General features: G+C 45.0%; 1 protein-coding gene across 4 annotated transcripts in view; it reads right to left on the reverse strand.

The window, feature by feature from the left end:
• LOC111982726 (synaptotagmin-1) overlaps positions 1 to 19,333 on the reverse strand; it is a 217,136-nt gene that overhangs the window by 107,358 nt on the left and 90,445 nt on the right. For 2 of the 4 annotated variants that reach the window (XM_024014336.2, XM_024014331.2), the window contains exon 1: positions 14,233 to 14,436. The exons of the other annotated variants lie outside the window; for them this stretch is intronic. In XM_024014336.2, coding sequence (XP_023870104.1) covers positions 14,233 to 14,239 — 7 coding nt within the window. In that variant the 5' untranslated portion in view covers positions 14,240 to 14,436. Of the gene's footprint in view, positions 1 to 14,232; positions 14,437 to 19,333 lie in introns of those variants that run through there. 4 annotated transcript variants of the gene reach the window in all.

Consider the following 19,333-nt stretch of genomic DNA (forward strand, 5'->3'; position numbering starts at 1 on the left):
CAATGAGTCATTGCGGACATTCATGATTTACATCTTAAAAGCTCAGGAGCTACAGCTCAATAACCCTGTAACACTGGCAGGGTGAGTCATGTACTTAATAGAAATACCATCCATAAATCTACATACACTCTTATCCTCTCCCTCATCCACAACAACAGCACAATACTACAGCTAATTGCTWGTGGCAATGTAACATGCGACTGCTATCACTGTAGCGTTTGTGTTACACTATCTACTGATGTTTGTATAAAAACATACTGAGGATGCTTCTTTACGCTGCACTTTTTTGTGTGACACTGGTGACGCACGCATGCACACACACAGCAGGGGGCTGAGTTAGCAGGTAGGTATGGGTGTGAGGTTGGATGTTGTGCTTGATTTTTATGCCAGCGGTGCTCAGATTGGGAAGGAGTGGGGAGAGAGGGGAGGGGTGCTGTCCTCTTTAGTGCCACTCAGGCTTGACATGGATAGCTGGATTGACGGCTGGGGGGACGGAGGGTGGAGGGAGTGGGGCCCAGAGAGTCTCACTGAGCTGGGTGGACCTGGGCCAGTCAAGGGGGGTCCAAGCAGGTCCCTAGGGTGCCACTCATCTCACAGACAAGGAGCTAAGCCTCTGTGTGTGTGCATGCGTGCGTGCGTGTGCAACACCAGACAACCTCTCATACAGAGAAAAGATTTAAGAACAATGTGAATGACATCTAATTTTGTTTCCAATTACAGAGTGATGTACCAGGGTGACCTCATAGTTATTCTGAATGGCTCGGGTGTATTGGTTTAATATATCAACCCATGTTGCAATGATGGGTCGCAAAATGGTATGAAGGAGTTTTTGTAAATTATTCATGTAACTCCATATATCTAGTCCACAGGAGGTTGGTGGCACCTTAATTGGGGAGGACGGGCTTGTGGTAATGGCTGGAGTGGAATAGGTGGAATGGTATCAATGTTCGCTGGAATAATTATTGGATCAAGGCGCAGCGGATGTTGAGTTCCACATAATTTATTAGAAAGTAAAGCAAAACAAAACAATAAACTAACACCGAACCGTGACTACAGAGGAGCTACGTGCACTAACTCAAAACAATATCCCACAAACACATGTGGAAAAAATGCTACTTAAATATGATCCCCAATTAGAGACAACAATAGCCAGCTGCCTCTAATTGGGAATTATACCAATCACCAACATAGAAAAACTCAACTAGAACCCCACATAGAAAATAATAACTAGAAAACCCCCCAGTCAGATCCATAGCAAAGCTCTCAAATAGTGAAATGTCTTATAATAAAGCTTGCCTTCTGTGAATGAACATACTGTACATTACGTTTAGTCATTGTGAATCTGATGTGGGATCGGCCATTACAATAACACAACAAACTCCTGAGTGATATTTAATTAAACAGGTGAAGATGGACGCCCGTCTATGACCTGTGACCTTGAGGTTATGTAACATCCATTAGCCATTCAAGGACACAGGCATCTATCCATGACTCTGAATGCGTGGGTCAGACCATTAGCAACTGATATAAGGGATCTGGGAAAAAATATAAATATAAATAATATAAATCAACATAATGAAATATTAAGTGTGGGTGGCAGACGTAGTTTGCATACAGATCATTCAAGAAGAAGAACCGGGCCATCATAATCCAGTATCATATTTTTAGTGTGTGTTTGCCACTCCCTGTGCATCCTGGGTAATTCATTTCTCCTAAGGGTTTATCATATCAGGAGGTAGAGGAGTTATTTATACTGACAGCTATGCCAGAGAGCCAGAGAAAGAGGCTATTATCAGCTGTGGAGTTAAAACAATACTGGCTGTTTTCCAAAGGGGTCTGGGATTGAATTTCAACTGACCAGGGTGATGTGTGTGTGTGTGTGTGCGTGCATACACTAATCCTTGTATTACTCAAACAGTATACTTAGAATGAGTTAACCATAAAGAAACGGCATAGAAAAGAGGTTCACTCAGTTGTCCCACACCACCTTGAATAGGGAGGGTTTCAATGGGAATAGTCTAGATATTGAACCTAGTAGGGTTGCTTAGCCATAGTAAGATGATGAGTAAGATGAGCTCCCTCAGGTTTGTAACAAGACTTCCTGGCAGCTATGACTTTATCTTTACTCTCTGTTCACAAACAGTCTCGGGGGCGTTGGAGGCTTTTCACAACCAGAGAGGAGCTCCTTCACCACATTTGAAGGAATAGGAGAGAGAGTCTTCGCCTGAGAGTTGACGTTATCGATGCATTCATTTGGCTTACGTTTTCAGGAACAATGTGCCCTGAAGATTTGCCAGCCTCCATTCGGCGGAGGTGACGAAAGATGAATAATACATGAAATGTATCTCCTGGCGTTAATCATGAAGATTGCACGCGCACCCCTCCGCACCCTCCTCTCCCCTCCGCACCCTCCTCTCCCCTCCGCACCCTCCTCTCCCCAGCTCCAAGCAGCCGTCCTAGCAGGGAGGAGGTGAGAGAGAGAAGTCAATGTAATTCTCCATGATCATTCAGTTCTGCTCGTTTAAGAAAAGTATTACAATGGGGCACGAAAGTTCCCCTGATACCCGGATTTACCTTTGATGCTGAGTTTTGCTTTGACAGCCTTGCCTGTAATGAGGAAAATATGAGCCGAAACGCAAAAGATTAGACAGACAGACTGTGTGTTGTCGGTGTGGAGTGTGCGTGTGCGTGGTTGTGCGTGTCGTTGTTGCGTGTGCGTGGTGCGTGTGCGTGTGTGTGTGTGTGTGTGTGGCAAGATAGAGGTAAGGGTAGAGATTAAAAAAGGAAAATGAGAGTAGAGAGAGAGAGAGAGAGAGAGAGCGAGAGCGAGAGCGAGAGCGAGAGCGAGAGAGAGAGAGAGAGAGAGAGAGAGAGAGAGAGAGAGAGAGAGAGACTGTGTGCTGCTGCATTTGACATGCAAGGCACACCTCTAATGGGGATCTGTGTCTCCAGGACCGGACCTTGCTGATGGGCTGATAAGGCCACTCAAATGGACGGCTTAGAGAAGTAATTACTCTCCATTTAACACAATCTACTCTGCTGCTGGTGGAAAAAATGTGTTACATTTCCAGATAACACCTCTGTTTCCCCTCTAAAAACCAATACCGGACATCCATGTTAAGATCTCAATCCCTCAGAACCTTTTAAGACAGAACGGCACGGCTGTGATATTAATTAAGCTGCATTTTTACTGGGAGAGGATACTGGCCAGAGTGGGGATTTCCTGTCTTGGGGAGGATCAGGCAAGTGGATTTTTCTGGGAGAGGATACAGGCCAGAGTGGGATTTCTGTCTGGGAGAGGATACAGGCCAGAGTGGGATTTCTGTCTGGGAGAGGATACAGGCCTGGGTTGGTTGTCTATCACCTTTGTGAATGTAAAACAGCACTGTAGGGACATGTCGAACCTCCATCATTATCTAGTGGCAAGAAGGGGCCTCAGTCAAGGTGTCATCAATACCCCCATCTCATAGGAGGAGGGAGGAGAGAAGAGCTAACAAAATTGACCTTGGTTTCTGGAGGAAGCTAATCAATTAAAGTGACAGTGTCAAACAGAAGGGCCTCGGTTGTATGGGATGAATGATCTTAAACACTCAAATGGGGCTGTTCAAAGGAGAGTATATTTAGCAGTAGTATCCCAAATATACTGTAGCAATAAGGTGATTGTAGCGGGTTTACTAACACATGGGTTCTATTAGCTATGTTGACTAGGACATTACTTTAGCTAATATGGTGACAACGATGTAGACTGTGTGTAGCGTTTATGATATGGTCTGGCTTGGAAAGGTTTTTTCGCCTGGTCACATACAGCTGATGTGTTGTTCATTGAAGTCCACAAACGAAGTGAAACGTGAGAGGAGGATATGCATAGAGGCTAGAATGAATACAACGTGGCTGCTATGATCAGGGGTGTATTCATTCCGCCGATTCTGTTGAAAAACGTTTCTTAAACGGATGCAAACAAAACAGGGATAAAAATACCTGAATTTATCCAATAGAAACTGTTGTTTGCAACTGTTGGACTAATGACTACACCCTAGATCAGCTAGATGCAGGCAAGAGTGTGCAAGTCGGTATTGAATGTGCCATTGTCTGTCCATGTGTCACTGTCTGTCATCTCCAATATGTTTCTCGACCTGTGTGCACCTACATTGTAAACTTTCATTCATAGGTTAGGTTGTAGCAGCCTCATGGTAGAGTGGAAATTTGAGTATCATGTAGTAGCCTAAACCCATCAATGTTACATTAAACTGGGTGAATGGAATGTAAATGATCCAACATGCTGTAATAGAAATAAGGCCCTGCTCATGAACAAAGAAAATTGTCCTCCCTCATCATAAACGGCACTGACCGCCACTGACTACTACTACTACTACTACTACTATTGCCAGTCTGAGTGTTCTCTTAAGGCCGGAGAGCTGTCCCACTGTGCAGAATCAGACAGGGTTGTTCTGCCCAGGGTGGAACCTGATCACTCAGACACAGAGGGAGAGGAAACAGGCGAGCAGCAGCAGTCAGACCTCTGATTCACACAAACCCAGTAACAAGGACGACAGCTGGGATGGAAAAATCCCCCCCCCCCCTCTATCCTACCATCATCCTCTCTCTTTCTCTCTCTCGCTCTCTCCCCTTCCTTCCTTCCCTCCCTCCCTCCCTCATCATACCCTCGCTTTCACTCCAGTTCACCTCCCTGCCCCCTCTGACTTTCTTCTGCTTTTGTGCAGCTGGCTGACATACAGTACATACACTGGCTATAGCTGCACCTGAGTGGGGGTTTACCAGTGGACTCTGGGTAGAAAGACAAGACAGAAGCTATTAAAATGAAAGATGAGCTTCGGTCAGAGCTGGGAGATGGGGCTACTAAGTAAGGCAATAGGGCCAGGATGTCGCTTCTCAACGTGCACATCTGTGTGACACACAGGGGAAATTAACCACTGGCTGGAGTCCAGCGACTGTCTGTCTGAATCCCTGGGGCCAGTCGGTCCCCAGACGGGGCGCCAAGTCCACACGGCAGCGCTGCGAGCCTGGACGTTAACACACAGGCCAAGTTCTCTGGCTTCAGCCAGCTAGCTACCACAAACAAGGGCYTCCTCGGGAGAGTGAAAAATTACCGCATTCACCTCCACTGCACAGGGACAGCAGGAGGGATAGAGGGAGGGAAGGAGAGGGAGAGAGAGCGGATGGATGTCCCTGCTGGAGACAAACACAGTGACACGTGCTTGCCTGCCTCAGTTGCCCTGACCATGTTATTAACACACCACTGGAACACACTTAACTCATGCCTATTCAATGATGCTAATMCCAACATACAAATGACCCTGGTTGGCTACCCCATGTTGTCTCAATTAGGGGACATGTGTAGAAMGGGTAAAGCCCAGAGAGAGGGGTGTGGTGCTGGTAGTGTGTGATAACCAGGCCGGGGGCGAGACGTTTACCCCTCTGGAATATTGGGATGATATTCATTGGTCAGAAGAATTCCGTGCGGCTGCTATCTACAATGGTTCCATGCGCGGTCCCACCGACCATATCACCAAAGCTTACGGCGACGGATCYAAGCATCTTTCATCTATTAGGGTAAATAGAAATAATCGGTTTTCATGTAATGTTGCCTTTTTTTCACACAGTCATGACGTTCACACTGATCCAAATGCACAGCTGTCAAATACTCTTTATTGATTTTAACGGAAGTTACAAGACACGCTAAAGATTCAAACAACCCACACATAAAGATTCAAACAACCCACACATTGAATGAGTGAAAACATATTACAGTTTTTAACAATCACTAATTAATTACAATCATTAATTTCAGAACCTTGTGGTCCTTTTTCAAAACTCTAGACACAAAACTCAAAACGGTCATCACTTGTAACACAGGCTGTCCAATGTTCAAAACATTGCATTGTGCATTCATATCGTTAAAGAAACCTTGCACTTGCAGAATCATTGGTTCAAATAACTAATTTATCATGAAATACCATAGGACCATTCATTTAGATCACCCACACACAAGATACCGATAGTTTCACTGTGTAGTTGTTTGTTCAATCATTAAATATTGTAGTACAAAATATGTGATACATGTTTCATTATGCTACTACACGTAAATACATCACTGTAAAAGGACTAGTAGAGATAATACTACAGACACAGTGGAATCATTGAACAAAATATGACATTTATTGATGAAATACAATAAAATCACAACATAGGTTTCTTTGAATCAAAGCAAAAATAATTAGCTACAAAAAAAGAAAAAACAGTTAAAGGTCAACTGCAGTGTTCCTCACCTGGCTTACTGTAAAAAGCTAAACAAAAGATTGATTACTGTACTTCTATATTTCCATCAACCCTGTCTTGTGGATTTGGCCACAGGTTCTCATCCACATCACAATGGATGTTTTCATTAGCCAAACATCTTGGGAAGAATCTTCGGGCATGGCGAATCCAGGCCTGACACTGGTCTGCCGTGATGTCATTGCATGCGTCATCCATGGCCTGGAAAAGGGTGGCTTGTTCGTGAGGGCGCCTATCATATACCTTCCACCTCCATGTGGAGAAAAAATCCTCAATTGGGTTAAGGAAAGGAGAGTATGGGGGTAAGTACAGGGTGGTAAATTGTGGATGGGCTTGAAACCATGCTTGCACCATTTGAGCATGGTGGAACCTGACATTATCCCACACAATGACATAGGTCATGCCGTCAGCTCTACAGACCTGATTTAGCTCATCAAGGACGGTTACATTCGAACAGCGAATCATGTGGCTGCCTGCAACTCAATATATAGAGTATATAGAGTAGAGAGCTTTAGATGTTGTTCGACCAAACATTAGAACGGACAAGATGCGTAATCTAAGCAACTTTGACCGTGGTATGATTGTTGATGCCACACATGGTGATTCTAGCTTCTCAAAAACAGCTGTCTTCCTGGGATTTTTACGCACTACAGTCTCTAGAGTTTACAGAGAATGGTGCGATAAACAAAACACATTCAGTGAGCAGCAGTTCTGTGGGCAAAACCACCTTGTTAATGAGAGAGGTCAGAGGAGAATGTCCAGACTCATTCAAGCTAACAGAAAGGCCACAAATGCTCAAATAACAGCTGTTTAAAACAGTGGTGTGCAGAAGGGCATCTCTTAACGTACAACACCGTGAATAATTCAGGCTGTTGTGGAGGCAAAAGGGGGTCCTACCCAGTACTAGATAGGTGTACCTAATAAAGTCAGTAAGTCATTCTGAAAACATGGTATGGAAAGTGGTACATGGACCAATTAAGAAACAGTGTCTGGATAAGAATGACGATGAAAATTATACATCATAAGTAGATAGTAGTACATGGTTCATGTTCATGGTAATTGGTGTCAATGGATCTCGTTATCATTGAAACTTTCATGATCTAAGACATTGGATATAATGTGTTTGTCAGTTTATTAAACTATGCATTAAGGTAATGCAACAGTTACTTTATCATTTTGAGCAGTTGTATAATGGATAGTTTAATATTGGTAATGTAAATGAATAGACAGTCATCTCAGATGTAATGTGTGAATTGCATTTTGAAATGGTAATTTGATGTTAAGTTGTGGTCATTTTGAACAGGTGATTTTAGTTAATGGAACAATGATCTTAGTTATGTGTTATTGTATCCAAGCAATTGGAAAAAGTTTTTTAAAAATTTGCATTTTGATCATTGGTTGTGAGTTTGTGTCTAGATTTTGAAAATGCATCAAGGTTCCGAAATTAGTGCCAAAGTGATTGTAAAAAACTGTAAAGTGCTGGTAGGCTTCACTGGCTCTATAAATCAGAATCATATGGCCGCTGTGACTTGCATGTGTCGTAGGTGGTACATTGTAAAATATGCATTAAAAATCATAAGGGCGATCGACAAAGCGATGCTGAGTCGTACATCACTTTTAATACGGCAGAAGGATTAATTACATTGATTGGACTGTGAAATTAGGCATTTTGTGTGTGTGTGTGTGTGTGTGTGTGTGTGTGTGTGTGTGTGTGTGTGTGTGTGTGTGTGTGTGTGTGTGTGTGTGTGTGTGTGTGTGTGTGTGTGTGTGTGTTGTGTGGTGTGTGTTGTGTGTGTGTGTGTGTGTGAGGATATCTTTCTATTATCCTGGGTTGGGCTCTGGGATGACACACTAAATGTGGAAAGCATGTGGTAACTTTCCTGATAGAAATCCACGCCCAGAGAAGCGAAAAAGCTCGGTATCAACCCATATCTCACTGTAGCCAAACATACCAGCAGATGAAGCATTCCAATGTTTGGATGACCTCTTGTGCAACATATCAGACAACGAATCAACGTTCAGGACAGGTTTCTCTAATTCTCAGGATTAAAATTAACTGACGTGGCTTCAGTTCGTCAGAGGGTTAAAACCTAATCTGTGGGGTACGGGAAAGCTCCAGCACTGGGAAAGATTAGCTGATACTGCCACTCTAAGATAGATTTGCGAAATGCATTTTGTTATACTTATCAAAAGTGGAATGTGCTATGGCTTGCTATATATGACCCATTTTAAGTGAAGCAGCTTTCAGGTCATTCAGCCAGCTCACACACACATGTTCAGCCCACTGGCATGGGGGTAAGTGTGGTCTTCTTTGCACCTCTCTCCTGACAATCACTGGTCACCTAGCAGTCCACTGACTGGCTGTCGCTGTGTAGAGAAGGTGGTGCTGAAATTCTCAGCCCTTTTTCACATCTATGATGTGCAGCTGAACTGATTGGCCTGTCCAGGAGAGGAGGGGTGCTGAAACCCCAGCACTGCTGTGTCTGAGCAGGCAGTGCTGTCAGATGATATAGGTGCTGAAACCCCCAGCATGTGTGTCTGAGCAGGCCAGTGCTGTCAGATGATATAGGTGCTGAAAACCCCAGCATGCTCTGTGTCTGAGCAGGCAGTGCTGTCAGATGATATAGGGCTGAAACCCCCGTATGCTGTGGTCTGAGCAGGGCAGTGCTGTCAGATGATATAGGTGCTGAAACCCCCAGCACTGCTCGTGTCTGAAGCAGGCAGTGCTGTCAGATGATATAGGTGCTGAAACGCCAGCACTGCTGTGTCTGAGCAGGCAGTGCTGTCAGATGATATAGGTGTGAACCCCCAGCACTGCTGTGTCTGAGCAGGCAGTGCTGTCCAGATGATATAGGTGCTGAAACCCCCAGCACTGCTGTGTCTGAGCAGGCAGTGCTTGTCAGATGATATATGGTGCTGAAACGCCAGCACTGCTGTGCCGAACCAAAGGAACTGTCCGGAGAGAGGGGGTGCTGAATTTAACTGGCTGCTGGCTACAGGGAGCTGTTTTGGCCATGCGGCTTGGATGTTGTCTAAATGAGCCAGCTCTCGGCAGCGGCATTCAGCCTTGTTTGCTTTGGAGCTGTCATGTGAACAGCATATCTCGCACCAGAGGGACACTGGGGGCTGAGCTGGATATGAATATGACTTTAGGTCCTCATATGAGACATTCTGATTGACATTAAAAAAATATATAATAATTTGTATTTTAAGGAGACACACCAAACACAATGAATGCCAATTTCAAACTACCATTAGTTAAATCTTTCACTTATTGAACCACACAATCATCTCTATTTATATCCAATTCCATTCTAAGATAGTATAGTGTATTCTGCTGTGATAAAGTTCTGATCACTGCTTCAAGAGAGACACCACAATGTGACCGCAGAGCATCACTGGGCGTTTGGCGAGGTTGAGTTCTGTCCTCCATCTCCCTGCAGTAAGGATGGATGACAATCAGAGTGGGCGTTGAGGTGGTGAGTCCGGAGGAAGGACGAGTAAGCAGAGTGGAAAGTAAGAGGCCCTGGCTGTCGCTCAGAGCGAAACACGTAGCAGAGTAGTACACGGGTCAGAGCGCGACGCAGCAACAAACACACACAAACAACGCACACGTCTATTGTTAAACATGCTCTTTCCGTGACACTCTCTCTGGATTCACTCTTGTTGTTAATTCTTCCTCACCCTTTCTCCTCTCTTGATTACACCTTGTTTCTTCTCCGTTCTCTTCTCTGATTCACTTGTTCTTCTCCTTCTTCTCTGTTACTTGTTGTCCTCCTCTCTCTCTGATTCACCTTGTTTCTTCCTCCCTTCTCTTCTCTGATTCACTTGTTTCCTTCTCCCTTCTCTCTCTGATTCACCTTGTTATTCTCCTATCTCTCTCTGATTCACCTGATTGTTTTCTCTTCTTCTTGATTCCTTGTTTCTTCTTCCTCCTTCTCTCTCTGATTCACCTTGTTTCTTTCTCCCTTTTTCCTGATTCTACCTTGTTTCTTCCTCCCTTCTCTCTCTGATTCACCTTGGTTCTTCCTCCTTCTCTCTTCTGATTACCTTGTTTCTTCCTCCTTCTCTCTCTATTCACTTGTTTCTCCTCTTCTTTCTCTGATTCCATTGTTTCTCCTCTTCTCTCTTGATTCACCTTGTTTCTTCTCTTCTCTCTCTGATTCCACTTGTTTTCTTCCTCTTCTCTCTCTGATTCACCTTGTTTTCTTCCTCCCTTCTCTCTCTGATTCACCTTGTTTCTTCCTCCTTCTCTCTCTGATTCACATTGTTTTTTCTCCTTCTCTTCTGTTCACCTTGTTTCTTCCTCCCTTCTCTCTCTGATTCACCTTGTTTCTTCCTCCCTTCTCTCTCTGATTCACCTTGTTTTTCCTCCTTCTCTCTCTGATTCACTTGTTTCTTTTCCTCCCTTCTCTCTCTGATTCACCTTGTTTCTTCCTCCCGTTCTCTCTCTGATTCACCTTGTTTCTTCACTCTCCTTCTCTCTCTGATTCACTTGTTTCTTCCTCCTTCTTTCTCTGATTCACCTTGTTTTTCTCCTTCTCTCTCTGATTCACCTTGTTTCTTCCTCCTTCTCTCTCTGATTCACCTTGTTTCTTCCTCCCTTCTCTCTCTGTATTCACCTTGTTTCTTCCCTCCTTTCTCTCTCTGAATTCACTTGTTTCTCTCCTTTCTCTCTGATTCACCTGTTTTTTCCTCCTTTCTCTCTTGATTCTTGTTTCTTCCTCCTCTTTCTCTTTGATTCACTCTGTTTCTTCCTCCTTCTCTCTCTGATTCACCTTGTTTCTCTTCTCTTCTCTCTTGATTCACCTTGTTTTTCTCTTCTCTCTCTGATTCACCTTGTTTCTTCCTCCCTTCTCTCTCTGATTCACCTTGTTTTCTTCTCCCTTTCTCTCTGATTCCACCTTGTTTCTTCCTCCTTCTTCTCGATTCACTTGTTTCTTCCTCCTTCTCTCTCTGATTCACCTTGTTTCTTTCCTCCCTTCTCTCTCTGATTCACCTTGTTTTCTTCCTCCCTTCTCTCTCTGATTCACCTGTTTTTCTTCCTCCTTTCTCTCTCTGATTCACCTTGTTTCTTCCTCCCTTCTCTCTCTGATTCATTTGTTTTCTCCCTCTCTCTCTGATCACTGTTTCTTCCTCCATTCTCTCTCTGATTCACCTTGTTTTCTTCCTCACCATTCTCTCTCTGATTCACCTTGTTTCTCCTCTTTCTCTCTATTCACCTTTGTTTCCTCCCTTCTCTCTGATTCACCTTGTTCTTCCTCCCTTCTCTCTCTGATTCACTTGTTTCTTCCTCCCTTCTCTCTCTGATTCACCTTGTTTCGTTCTCCTTCTCTCTCTGATTCACCTTGTTTCTTCCTCCTTCTCTCTCTGATTCACTTGTTTTTCCCTTCTCTCGTCTGATTCACCTTGTTCTTCTCCCCTTCTCTCTCTGATTCACCTTGTTTCTTCTCCCTTCTCTCTCTGATTCACCTTGTTTCTCTTCCTCCTTCTCTTCTCTGATTCACCTTGTTTCTTCCTCCTTCTCTCTCTGATTCACCTTGTTTTTCTTCCCTTCTCTCCTCTGATTCACCTTGTTTTCTCCTCCTTCTTCTTCGATTCACTTGGTTTCTTCCTCCCTTCTCTCTCTTTCTCTGGAACTGTCATTCTCTCTTTCTCTGTATCTCTCTTTCTCTCCTTTTTCTATCACCCTGGTTTCTATATTTTTGACACAAGATGTCCAATATACTCTTCTGCCACCGCTAAATAACCCCAAAACATCCCCAACGTCACTACAAGGTTGCATGAAGGTCACACGCTGCTCCTACTTTACCGTTTGCTTGACAGAGGCAAACATATTTACTTAACTGGAAGAGCTGCTAAATAAACAAAAACACTGTTTGAACTGAGTGAGAGCGCCAGAGAGAAGCTCATTAGTTATTGATGCAAAGAAATGAACACACATGCGAGCGTGCACACAAACACGCGCACACCATACACACCACACACAGCCTGTCTGTTTACTTCTCAGCCTTGAGACTATAGCATGAGTCCTGATCTCATTGTAGTGCTCGTACATGCTGAAACTACAGTCCTGGTCAAAATCCATTGAGGAAAGTTCCACACAAACCAAGGAATATATTGTATAAACAGCAAGTGTCCACCAGTCTCTCACTAAACATTGTCCCATTCAAAATGAACCAGATGAAAGCTGAATATCTCTTCATTTAATATGATCGGTAACAATAACCCTGAACAAGACCAGACCGTGGAGCCATGGTCCATTGTTCAGCCTACCTTGACCCCTGTTGGAAGTGCAAATCCATTTTCCAAAGGCCAGATTGTTACAGTGGATGTGAATACGCTAGATAGGCCGCCAGGAGAGAGAAAAAAGACCTGGCGCAAAGAGGTGAAATGAAATTGAAATCCGACAGGTTTGATTCATGTGTAAAAAAAGAACTGGCCGTGCATTGGCTTTCATGGATTACACCAGCTGAGGACAATGGAAGGAAATGGAGAGGAGACGTTTGAAGCTCCACACTAAGACAACCTTCTACTCTTTCATGTTTCTAAATGAGGGAACAACTGTGAATGTTAATCACCGTTCCACTGGATCTGTGCTCTGGGTTTGATCTATTTATAGCAGAGGGAAAGGAATGGAGGGATAGAAAGAGGACTGGATTAATTCATCTGAAATAAAGACTTGGGAGAAGGATGGAGAGAGAGGGGAGAGAGAAAGGAGAGAGGGAAGAGAGGGGGGAGAGAGGGAGAGAGAGAGGAGCCACAATGATTTGAATATGACTGTCATCCATCAGTCCATGGGAAGGGGGATACCTATGTGGAGGGTAGGCTACATGATAATAACTCTACTCATCCATCTTGCCTGTAAAAAATAGTCCCTACTCTTTAATATCAGGAAAGCTGATTCTCACTGAGAAGCTATTTTATTCTGCTGTATGCTGTGGGTTTGTAATGTCCCCGTTTGTATTTTATGTTGGTAACAACCCCATTTTCCTCTTTGGTGATTGATAATCATTCATCATTCAGTCAGCAGAATCCAGTCTTTTGTCTCATATGGAGACGGAGGCTCTGCTGCTCCACACTGAATATCCAGCGCTCCCTCCCTCCCAGTGCTGCATCTGGAGCCCGGCCCAACACCAGCGGGACTCCGCTCATCCCAGCCTTTCACTAATGCCACGGATGCTTTCAACTCTGCCGCCATGTCCAGCCGGGTCACACACAACCACACACACACACAGATGCGTATGCACACACAAACACGAACACACAGACACACATGCATGCGTTCACACACACACACACATCGTGCATTCACAGACACACAGCTATTTGCCGTCAGCTTTCGTGGAACGGGCGAAAGACGGCATGCCAGTCTCAGCAGGAGCGAGGTGAGAAAATATATACAGTAATCCTTTATTCATGCTCTGAGACAAACTCCTGCGATGATGACAATATCTAACAGCACTTCGCCACAAAAGAGAGCAATGAAATACAACAGAAAACAACGGAAACAACAGCTATTAAGGCCAATTTACTAAACGGGATCCAAATAAAAAAAACGCCTTTTCCTATTTGGTTTTTTTCTTCTGTAAATGGCAGTATTGATGTCCCTTGACATCTGCCATTAAAGAGGAGCTAGAGTCAGAAATAAACTGACTGCTGTCACATACAAGCTGACCTGTTCCAATCAGGTTACATATGCCCTGTGACCCGCGTTAGCTGACGTGCACAAACACACACTGACACACTCACAGACACAGACACAGATGAGAAACAACACCTTTCACCTTGCTCCTTGCAAGCCACATCCATTCCAATAAGATCATCATGTCTGAGGAATCACCTCCCAATACACAGGCATCGCTGAGCGCTTTCACGATCTGTTCTCTGTACAGTAAGCTCTCTCAGCGGAGAGCCTCCATGCTCTCTGTGTCTTACCTGGCATCACCTGCTCAAGCCTGGGTCCTCCTTACAGCCTAGGGGGGGTTCTGGAAGGGCTCTGGGGGGTTGAGGGAGATCGAGGCTGGGGCTGAACGCTCAGCGAGGTCCCTTTCACACAGTGATGGATCAGCTAGTGCTCACTTACGCTCACACACCAAACACAACACAGCTCCGACAGGCAAGCTCTGATTCCCTTGCTTGCTTGTTTCATCTCTCTTTTCCTCTCTCTGACACTCCCTCCCACTCTTCCCGCCCACCTACTCCAGCCCCCTCCCCTTCTCTCTCTCCCTGTCACACTCACACCGTCTCTCTCTCTCTCCTTCTCTCTTTGATAGAGCCGCTCTTTGACATGTAACCACCCACTGCCTCCTTCTCTGCCTCCTTCTCTGCTCTTAAAAACAATAGTCTCTCTCTCTTTCTTCTACTAAACCATACATTCACAGATAGTACACAGACCCTCTATCTGTAGCCTAGAAAGTCTCTCACTCTCTTTCTCTCGCTAAAGGTGCTGTCTCACAACAGCGCTCCACACAGCCAGATGTAAAGCTGAGGGGAAATACAGCACACCCAGGGAGAGGCAGCAACAGCCAACGGAAATAAACCAGGCCATCCAATCAACAGAGCATAAGGTAGTTGCAGTGCATTTGGAAAGTATTCAGACCTTATGCACACAGCCAAGACAATGCAGCTGTGACTCTGGGACAAGTCTCTGAATGTCCTTGAGTGGCCCAGCCAGAGCCCGGACTTGAACACAATCGAACATCTCTTGAGAGACCTGAAAATAGCTGTGCATCGACGCTCCCCATCCAACCTGACAGAGCTTGAGAGGATCTGCAGAGAAGAATGGCAGAAACTCCCCAAATATAGGTGTGCCAAACTTGTAGCATCATACAAAAGAAGACTTGAGGCTGTAATCGCTGCCAAAGTTGCTTCAACAAAGTACTGAGTAAAGGGTCTGAAAACTAATGTAAATGTGATATTTCAGTACATTCATACATTTTCAAACATTTCTAAAAACTGTTTTTGCTTTGTCATTATGTGATATTGTTTGTAGATTGATGAGAGGGAAAACAATTTAATCCATTTTAGAATGAGGTTGTAACATAACAAAATGTGGAAAAAGTCAAGGGGTCTGAATACTTTCCCAATGAACTGTAAATGTATGGTTTATACATTATATACAGTGGAGGACTGTATTAGCATGGGCTTGTGTACCTCAAAAGAGTCACCCTGGCAGTAGAGGCTTGGTTTGGTGTGGTTTAGTTCCATTATTCAAGAACCAGTAAGGTTCTGACCCTGAACCCCCCTGCCCCCCACACACTGGAGGTCCTGAAACTCCCAACTCATGCAATCTCCTCAACTGGTCTTGAAACCAATATTCACACAAGTCTTACAATGGAGCTCTGTCAACTTTTCCTTATTCAAAAACAATGGGCGTCTTTCGGTGGGCTGAAGAAGAAGAAGGGAGCCTCAGACGTAGACAGACGTGGTGTATCATAACCCTCTACAGCCTCCCCTTTACACCTGTGAGGCCTACATGATGGAAATAGGCCTTGCTAAGCTGATAAAACATGTGGAGTGGGAGGCGCACGGTGTTTGTGATGACACACAGGGCTGTCGGACACTGTAGCCAGCCCAGCGGCAAGGCAACGGAAAGCAAACAGACAAGCCAGGCAGGCTGTGTAATGATTACCTTCACCTGGTTTAAGATTCCTTACAAGTTGGCTTGTTTGGCTGAAAGCTTGAGTCTCGGTCAGAAACCTGTGGTTGTTAAGCCCACCTATCTGTGGCCGTGTGTGTGTGTGTGTGTGACTTCAGAGTGTGTGTTGGTGTGTGTGTGTGTGTGGTGTGTGTCGTGTTGTGGGTGGTGTGGTGTGTGTGTGTGTGTGTGTGTGTGTGTGTGTGTGTGGTGTGTGTGTGTGTGTTGTGTTGTGTGTGTGTTGTGTTGTGTGTTGTGTTGGCCTGTGTGTGTGGGTTATTGTGTTGTGTGTGTGTTTCTGTGGTGTGTGTGTGTGTGTGTGTGTGTGTTGTGTCGATTGTGCTGTGTGGTGTGTGTTGTGACTGTGTGTGTGTGTGTGTGTGTGTGTGTGTGTGTGTGTGTGTGTGTGTGTGTATTTGGGTGTGTGTATTGCGTAGGGATGGATAGGAGTAACGCTGCGTGGGGACAGTGCAGATTTCCGCCCCAGTGGTCTCAGGAAGACAGGAAAGGGAGGAAAAAAGGGGGGTTGGGCTGGACATCCATGTCTGTGTATGTGGAGATTATCTTCCATCTCCCTGACGAGCTCACCCCACAGCTTCTCAAACAAACACACACACACACACCCCAACACCTCAGCTCCACAGAGGCTGTTCTAACAACACAGCTGTAGACTGCAAACTGCAGCCCAGTTAACACCTCCAGTTTCTGACTAGCTATAGCATGCAGTCTGTCAGTGATAGATCTCGCTGAGTTCTCAGAGAGGAGGGAAGTAAGGGAAAGAGGACAACAGTGAAAAGCCACGGATCGTCGTCTAGGTGAGATTCAAGCTAGCTGATCGTAATGGCTCTGTGAACATTAAATGCAGTCAGCTGTAAAATGGTTAGTGACTAAACAGTGCCCTGGGGTAATAATTACTGCCCCTAGGGTTTGGAGGGTAAAGAGCTGTTCCCGTCTCAGCAGGCGGAGGAAACGTGTTGCATGAAAAGGCTCAATCAGAGAGAATATTTCATCATGGAATGGCAATGTTAGCCGTCATGCTCTCGGACTTCCATAGGCTATGTTACTAGACTATGGACTTAGAAAGAAAAACGTGGAAATCCAAAAGGTACTATGAGCTATTGAAAGGTGCAAACACTGTACGCATTCACTTCTTATCTCAATCCTATTTCTCATCTGGTCTCTATGGGGGTGCCACAGGGTTCAATTCTCGGGCCGATTCTTTTCTCTGTATATATCAATGATGTCGTTCTTGCTGCGGGTGATTCCCTGATTCACCTCTACGCAGACGACACCGTTCTGTATACATCTGGCCCTTCTTTGGACACTGTGTTAACTAACCTCCAAACGAGCTTCAATGCCATACAACACTCGTTCCGTGGCCTCCAACTGCTCTTAAACGCTAGTAAAACTAAATGCATGCTCTTCAACCGATCGCTGCCCGCACCCGCCCTCCCAACTAGCATCACTACTCTGGACAGTTCTGACTTAGAATATGTGGACAGCTACAAATACCTAGGTGTCTGGTTAGACTGTAAACTCCTTCCAGACTCAAATTAAGCATCTCCAATCCAAAATTAAATCTAGAATCGGCATCCTATTTCGCAACAAAGCCCCCTTCACTCACGCTGCCAAATACATCCTCGTAAAACTGACTATCCTACTGATCCTCGACTTTGGCGATGTCATTTTACAAAATAGCCTCCAACACTCTACTCAGCAAACTGGATGCAGTCTATCACAGTGCCATCCGTTTTGTCACCAAAGCCCCATATACCACCCACCACTGCGACCTGTATGCTCTAGTCGGCTGGCCCTCGCTACATATTAGTCGCGAGACCCACTGGCTCCAGGTCATCTATAAGTCTTTGCTAGGTAAAGCTCCGCCTTATCTCAGCTCACTGGTCACCATAACAACACCCACCCGTAGCACGCGCTCCAGCAGGTACAGTGGGGAGAACAAGTATTTGATACACTGCCGATTTTGCAGGTTTTCCTACCTGCAGCAGGGATATTATTAGGAGCCCACTTCCTACCATCAGACCTTCTCCAGATCCTTCAGGTTTCGGGCTGTGCGCTGGGGCCATACGGGACTTTCGGCTCCCTCCCAACAAGTATATTTTTCTACTTTGCCCGGGTTGTCTATAGGTCTGGAAGACAATGGCTGGCTCCAGCTCCCAGGACCTTGAGTATGTCTTTACTTACGGAGCCACTCTCTACGTTGGCCCTGCTGTGTGATTTTCGGGTCGTTGTCATGGCTGGAAGACACGAGACACGACCATTCATATCATGAGCTTCTTACTAGCGTAAGGGTATAGTTGGGTATTGTCAAGACTCGCGCTAACGCTAGGCCACAATCCTCATCCTGACCCCTTCAATAGAATACGTGTGGCAGTCCAGTCCTGTCCCCTTTGCCGAAAAGGCATCCCCCAAAGAATGATGTTTTCACACCTCCATGGCTTCACGGGTTGGGATGGTGTTCTTGGGTTGTACTCAATTTCTTCTATTCCTCCAAACACGGCGGTCGGGAGTTTAGAGCAAAAAGCTCTATTTTTTGTCTCATCAGACCACATGACCTTCTTCCCATTCTCTCCTTATCTCATGGCCATTCGAAACTATCATTTGGAGAGGCCAGCGGTCCAGACGGCCTGGACATGCGCTGGCCTTGAGCAGGGGGACTTTGTCGTGCGCTCGTCACAGATTTTAATACTCCATGGCGTGCGTAATGTTGTCTTACTAATGGTTTTTCTTGAGACTGTGGTCAGCTCTCTTCAGGTCAATGACCAGGTCCCTGCCGTGTGCTCTTCTGTCGCTATGTATCCCTCACATTGCTCCAAATGGATTCATGATGCGCCCAGCGAGGGTGATCTTGCATGGAGCCCAGACCGAGGGTGATTGGACCGGCCATTTGAACTTCTTCCATTTTATCCAATAAAATATATTCTGTAGCAATCCACCCGTTTGTTGCCCTTATCACCATACGCTTGCTTGAGCTTCTGTTTTGTTCCCGTACGCCCATCCCAGCCTTTTGTACATGGCTCTTACAAGCAAGATCCTTATGCACCTTGATGGACTCCTTCTTACACAGGCGCCTCTGGACTGTATGAGCCATCTGGCTAGGATGAGGGTTTTGGAGTCTGTTTGATTGAGTGAATGTGGACAGGTGTCTTTATATAAACTAGGTAATTGAAGTCAACGGTCAGTTTTAATACAGTGTAATTGTAGTGAGAACAGGAGGCTTTCTTTAAAGAAATAACTAATCTGGTCCTGTGAAGAGCAGAATTCTTACTGGCTTGGTAGGTGAATCAAAATACTTATTGTTCATGAGCAATACAATAAGCAAAATTAATTGACTTAAATGCTTTAAAATCATACCAATGTGGCTTTTGTGGATTTTTGTTT

The sequence above is a fragment of the Salvelinus sp. IW2-2015 genome, linkage group LG3 (assembly GCF_002910315.2).
Source record: "Salvelinus sp. IW2-2015 linkage group LG3, ASM291031v2, whole genome shotgun sequence".
Classification (NCBI taxonomy): domain Eukaryota; kingdom Metazoa; phylum Chordata; class Actinopteri; order Salmoniformes; family Salmonidae; genus Salvelinus; species Salvelinus sp. IW2-2015.